A 6469-nucleotide genomic window follows, 5' to 3' on the forward strand; every position below is an offset into this window, starting at 1 on the left:
CAGTTTGAGAAGTGCGGCACTGAACAGCCCCATGAGGCAGGAGAGCTCCTTGGTAACACGCAGACAAAAGCCAAGGAAAGCCCTTCAGAATTCTCTAGCTAGTAAGCAGGGAGATGGGTATCCTGATTCTAATTTAAGTTTCACTGCAAAGCTAACATCAGTTAGTTGTGTTAGGTTCATTGGGGGAAAGCAAAAATGTGATGCCAATATTTCTTTTACAACATATGCTATCAGAATACAGACTAAGAGGTGTGACTTGTTACAATGTTAGGGTCTCTGCTGGAAGGGAAAGTCCGTATCTGTCTGAAACTGTGCTATTTTCTTGCTGTACAAAGGTGTGGTCCTAGCCTTTCCATGTTAAATAGGAAATACAGTATGGGCAGCTCAGTACAATGAAGGAAGCTGTGAAGAATGAGCTACTTTGACTCCACCAGTCCTGCCAACAATTAACTGAGTGACACCAGGAAACTGCTCAGTATTCTATTCAACTTCACCTGCAAAACAGGTTTCAATAAAATGACCTTCAGAGTATCTTTCAGATGTATGATCCTGTGATTTTGATAGAGAACATCCTAGAAGACGCAGCATGGTCAGTGGTAAGAATAAATGCTTGATATATGTAGGCTGAACTGCAGGAATGATGGGCAAATAGGTAAATATAGAATGCTGGAAAGGTTCCATGTTATAAGGAGGAACAGCAAGTCAAGGCCTGGAGGCAGGATCGGCCTGGTGGTATCTGGAGCTGAGAGCACTGTAAAGTGCCTGGTGCACACAATGCTGGCCCACGTCCTTCTAGCCTCCAGTGAGTTACTCATAGAAGAGTTTTCATTCTCTCTCAAAAATCAGAATAAGAAGACTCTGACAACTCCATGTGGTGAGGTTATGGGAGCTGCCAGACTCTTACCGAGTAAGCACAGTGTGTGTGCACCGTTCTGCCTGTTCTTCTTCACTTTGTTAAAGAAGCTTTCCGGTCTCCAAGTGTCCGTCCAAAACACAATAGAAACTGTCTCTCCAAAATTATACAACTAGAAAAAAATAAAACATTACTTAATGGCAGAGCAATTCACTTCTATCTCATAGGCCAAGAACTCAGAAATAAAAGCACCTATCAACACTCTGAACAGGTTTCACAAGATTAATATTCTCTTACAGATGGAATTTCCAAGGCTTAGAAAGATCAACTGACTTACCTAAGGTCATGCAGCTAGTCATAAAGAAATACACCAACTCCGTTCTGAGAAATGTGCTCATCCACCATATTCTCTCCAGAGAATCCATGAATCACATACTCACTCCAGCTACTGCTCAAAACCAGACCCCAGCTCACCAAGATTCTCTGTTTCCTCACCATGAAGTTCAATGAAGGCCTTTCCCCAGATCTTCTTCATCCCCAAGTGGGTCCCCCTCACTTCACTATCGCTATAATCAAGATGCTTGAGTCTTCACACTCAATTGACTGTACCAGTTCACTTAAGTGAGTCCAATTCTAGACTGAAGCAGAGAAAATCTGGTTCTGAATTCCAATTCTGCTCATACTCAAGTCCGTATTCCTTTTTTCAATGTATATTTTTTACTGAATTTTTGTGCATTTCATACAAAACAGGACCAAAATAGGTATAATCATCTTTATACCCCCTCCCCCTTCAGCACCATCCCATAGCCCACCCCACCAAACTTCATGCATTCTGTCATATATGTTAAGGCTTGTCAAGTCAAGTTAGTATACCCAGACATCTCTCTGTACAAGTTCATCCACTGGGGTCTAGTCAGCCTATCCAGAGTCTCTCCTTTAAAGATCAGCTCTCTTTCACCAGGCAGTAATCAGCTGCCAATAGTTCTTTGGCTAAGGATGGGGTCAGCTGCCCATTTCCCTAGTTCTATGCTGCGTCTTTCTCTGTTTGTATGGGTCTTGTGCATGCTGAAACCATTGCTGTAGGTTCATAGAGCAAGGTTCCAAATGCCTGTAAGACTCTGCCATGTACCGCCTTCCCTGGCTCTTTCAATCTTTCCGTTCCCTCTTCCCCAATGGTCTGTGAGCCCTAGGTGGGTAAAGTTAACTAGAGATGGAAATATATTAGTTCAAAAGCCCACTGAAAAATTATACTTAAAATATCTATACATGAGTCCATGCATATAGCTGAAGGCTATATAACAAGAAACAGTGCCAGACAGGAGAAACCTCCCTTTGAGTTGTTGGTCAGGGTAGTCCAAGAGACTCCCAAAATTACACGGGGTATTGCCACAGCCCTTGATTGCCTCCCAGAACTTGAAGGTAAGACCCTATTACTGAAGTCAGGGCATACTTCGGACACAGGTTTTGGAGCAAAGGAGCTGGAAGTGACCTAGAAGCCACCTCCCCCGAAGGCTAGCTCTCAGAGCTGCGGGAAAACATCAATTGCTGGTCCAACCCCAGTTTTAATAACCACAACAATGACAGGCACAGCAAACTATATTGGTGCAGTAATGGCATTTTTATTTTGGGGGTTAATCAACAGCTACCTAATTGGACTTAAAGCCCACTTAATGGGAGCAAACTCATGTATGGCACTGTAAACATAGCCAAATACACATGGCTGGAGAGTCATACATTGCAGAGAAAACATCAAGGATGTTACATCCCCAGACAAATGTAATTTCTTACTATATTCTAAACATGGATCCTTATATTTACAGACAAGTATGTCAGTCACCATGCATCAGAAAAGCTTCTTTTGCAACAGATGAAGACTATTACAGAGTTCCACAACTGGACACACACAGAGAATGTGTCTGTGAAATACCCAACCCTAAGTGACACATCTACAATGAAATCTCTACATCTAAGGCTCATGGAACATAGTGGAACAATAGATAGAGGGAATACTAATTGCATTTCTCAGCTCTCATCAATGAGAGCTGAAGCATATGGAAAAAGAGTCTGCAGGGTGTGGGTCCCTGGACAGGACTCCTATACTAAATATTAATAAATATTTCTTTTTCTTTTTCTATTTTTTAGGATCTAAAAAAGGTTATTTATGTATGTTATTTATGTATGTATGTATGTATGTATATATGAGTGTTATGCCTGCAGGTGTGTAAGTGCACCCATATCATAGAGTACCCACGGAGGACAGAAGAGGGCATCAGATCCCCTGGAACTGGAGTTATAGACAATTGTTCGCCTCCATGTGGGTGCTGGGAACTGAACCCAGGTCTTCTGCAACAGCATCCAGTGCTCTTAACTGCTGAGCTGTCTCTCCAGCCCCCTAAGACTGTATTTCTAATGTAGGAATAGTGATAATACTGTCCTTCCTACCCCCCCTAGGGTTATGGGGATTAAGTAAAATGTAAAAATTATTCATATGGCAAAGTTATATGCTAATATAATCATAGTGTTTGTTGAGACACTGTATAAAGGAGTTTTATTTTCCAAGACTTAATGTATGGTAAGACATAATGCTAAAGCTATGTAATTCTTCAATTTCAACAGTCTGAAACAACTTGTAACAAAGCAGGAAAGTACTAGACACTGAAAAATCATATTTAGTAACCTGTAACAAGTTAGGAAATCATTTAACTTCTCTAAGCCGTGTGCTCTTCATGGAAAACAAGAGACTGGTCTGAAGTGGGGAGGGTGATGCTGCCATCACTCCAGTTTCGAAAGCTGCTGCAAGAGGTGCCAGGAAGACGACAGGAAGGAAACAAGGGAAGGTGGGGCACTGGGGGTCACTCTTCCAGCTCCCCAGAGCAGTTACAGTCTCAGGCTTCAAAGACCCAGCTCTTAAAAGCTGTAACCAACAGTCATCACAGAACCTAAGTCCTAAAGAGATAGTTCATCATGTCCCTAATCAGCTATAGCCTGCAACTTGCCTATCAAGGGGTTTTATTCCCAAAGCCCATTGGAAAGCTGTCCAAACAGATAAGCCACTCTACTGAGCAACAATCCTGCTCACAGAGCAGTATACAAAGAACCCATGCAACTCCAAGTATGCAGAATCATGTATCTCTCTGCTGAGTAGCAAGATTTCTCTGCAGAAATATATATTTGGAGTTCTAAGATGGGATTCCTGGACTACATTCACAGGGGCCAATTTCATGAAGTGGCGTTAGCTCTGCAAAGGAACTGTTATGGTTACTGTCCTATGAGAAGCAAATTTACCCAACAAAAACGTGCTGCAGATCACCTACTATGTGCCAGGCACCATTCTAAATACAAGTTTAAGGTGATGAGTACATGGACCTCTGGCCTCATAGAACACACAGATATTCTACACAGCAGGAACACGCAAAGGCTCAAGAGTCAACAATAGTTTGGGTTAGTTAGTTGTATGTTCATGGAGAAGTCAAATAACCTCTCTGGTCTGTGACAGGGATCTCCTGCTGGTGAGAACTAGACAGCCAACAGTGACTTTCAAGGGTTGGAGTCATACAGAGTGTCTAGTAGTACCTCTCTCACTGTAAGGGCTCAGTGAATGATGGAGATTTGATGATGTGATAATAATGTCCATGATAGGAAGATGTTCTAAACTGCTGTGTCCTGGAAGAATCCACCTGCTTTCTGTATTGTTGTGAGCTCAAAAATTACCAAATATGAGAAACTAGACTTAGATAACACATTTGAAACTGGCAGGTTCAACTATACATTCTAAAAAAAGTTTTCCACCTCTCATCAAATTTTGAAACACTAGTATTTCATGAAAAACTTCCTGGGAAAACTATATATCCATTTAATTATAAATACTTAAGAGGCTCTTAAATTTCTTAAAGAAATGTGGAAACATAATTTTGGAAGCAAGTAAGTTCTTCATTCAAAAATAAAGTAATAAACTCTTTAAATGAGAATTGAAATGCTAGTCACATATAAACACTACAGAAGCATTCTGTGTAAAATCTTCTTTGAACTGCCTAATTGGGAGGATTAAAGGAAACCTCACATAAGCACTGCCTTCTAGGATCCTGATTTATAAACTGCAGCCACTCCTGCGGCAGGGGTACAAACTTCTTCAATGAATCCATTATGCAAACAATTTCACCATTTAGAGTCAGCACCTCAAACAACAGAAGGACCAGTACTCTGTGTTTCACAACCAAAGGGCTTACCAGTAAACTATTAAAGAAACCAGAGTAAAAATCAGTGACAAGAACTGAAGTTGCAGAAGCCTAAACACTGAGCTGTCTTACAGTGTTAGCCTGTGTGCTGGGATCATGCTTCCCAACATTATTCCTTCAAATTTACAAAATCATCTGTTTTCTCAAACCGTAGAGAAAATACAAACCTGTTCTCTTTTCACCTGGAGTAACTTACAGAAAAAGGAGCTCATCTGACTTGGTACTGGGTTATACTTTATCTATTTATTTATTAATCTATTAATTTTTGAGACAGGGTCTCATTATGTACCTTTGTCTGACCTGGAACTCACTATGTAGAACAGGCTGCCCTTGAATTTACAGAGATCTACCTGCCTCTGCCTCCTGAGAGCTGGGGTTAAAGGTGTAAACCACATGCCTGGCCTTGAACCACATGCCACAGAAAAACAAACAGCAGAAAATAAACAGTCATTAACAAATACGACTATAATCCCTAAATAATCTGAAAGTCCAGCATTTCCACACATAGAGGTGAATTCTTAACAGACAGAATGTTAGCCAGGCCTTAAAAGAAAGCAAAGAGGTGCAGGAAGTGAGGACGAAGGAGGAATGGGAGGGAATGAACTAAGCAACAGAATGGCATCAAGGAATTATCTAGAAACAGCAATTTTATCTGATTTGCCTCTAATTTGTATCTCAAATTGCTGACATCAAGCACCAATTCCCCTCAATTCCAGCTGTATAGCTCACATAGAAATGGACTACTTGGGGCTGGGGATGTAGCTCATTTGTTAAGAGTGTTTGCCCGAAGCCCTGGGTTTGATTCCCAGTACCACATAAATAAGGCATGGCTCTCATGTCTTTAGTAATCTCAGAATTTGGGTGGTAGAGGCAGGAGGACCAGAAGTTCAAGTTCATCCTTGGTGAGTTCAAGGCCACACCAGGATACATGAGACCTTGTCTAAAGAAAAAAAAAGAAACTGACTACTCACCTCTTTCCCTACTGCTTTGCTTTGAGCCCTTGACACCACTTTTCTGGGTGACCCTAAAAGTCCAACTCATCTCACTGACACCAATATATCCTCCCTTTCACAAGAATACAGTTAAAAAAATGTGTTTAAACATTATTTGTTATGTGTGTACATATGCAGGTGTGCATGTCATGGCACACATGTGGAAGTCAGAGGACAACTTCTGGACATTGGGTCTCTCTCTCTACCATGTGAGTTCCAGGAATTGAACTGAGGTCATCAGGCTTGGCAGCAAGTGCTTTTACCTGAGCCAATGGTTTGTAAAACTCTACTCTATGGTTAGGCTTTAACACTTGTTATCTTGTATTACAAATAAAGATATTTTCTGTGTTTTATAGTTTAAAAATCTGTTAAATTAAAAAAATTTTATA

At 40.9% G+C, this 6469-nt stretch overlaps 1 protein-coding gene across 2 annotated transcripts in view; it reads right to left on the reverse strand.

The window, feature by feature from the left end:
- Dph5 (diphthamide biosynthesis 5) overlaps nucleotides 1–6469 on the reverse strand; it is a 36890-nt gene that overhangs the window by 10578 nt on the left and 19843 nt on the right. For both annotated transcript variants that reach the window (XM_008842813.3, XM_008842812.3), the window contains exon 5: nucleotides 905–1025. In XM_008842813.3, coding sequence (XP_008841035.1) covers nucleotides 905–1025 — 121 coding nt within the window. The remainder of the gene's footprint in view (nucleotides 1–904; nucleotides 1026–6469) is intronic.

Source organism: Nannospalax galili, unplaced genomic scaffold, assembly GCF_000622305.1.
Source record: "Nannospalax galili isolate Female #2095 unplaced genomic scaffold, S.galili_v1.0 scaffold2280, whole genome shotgun sequence".
NCBI lineage: Eukaryota > Metazoa > Chordata > Mammalia > Rodentia > Spalacidae > Nannospalax > Nannospalax galili.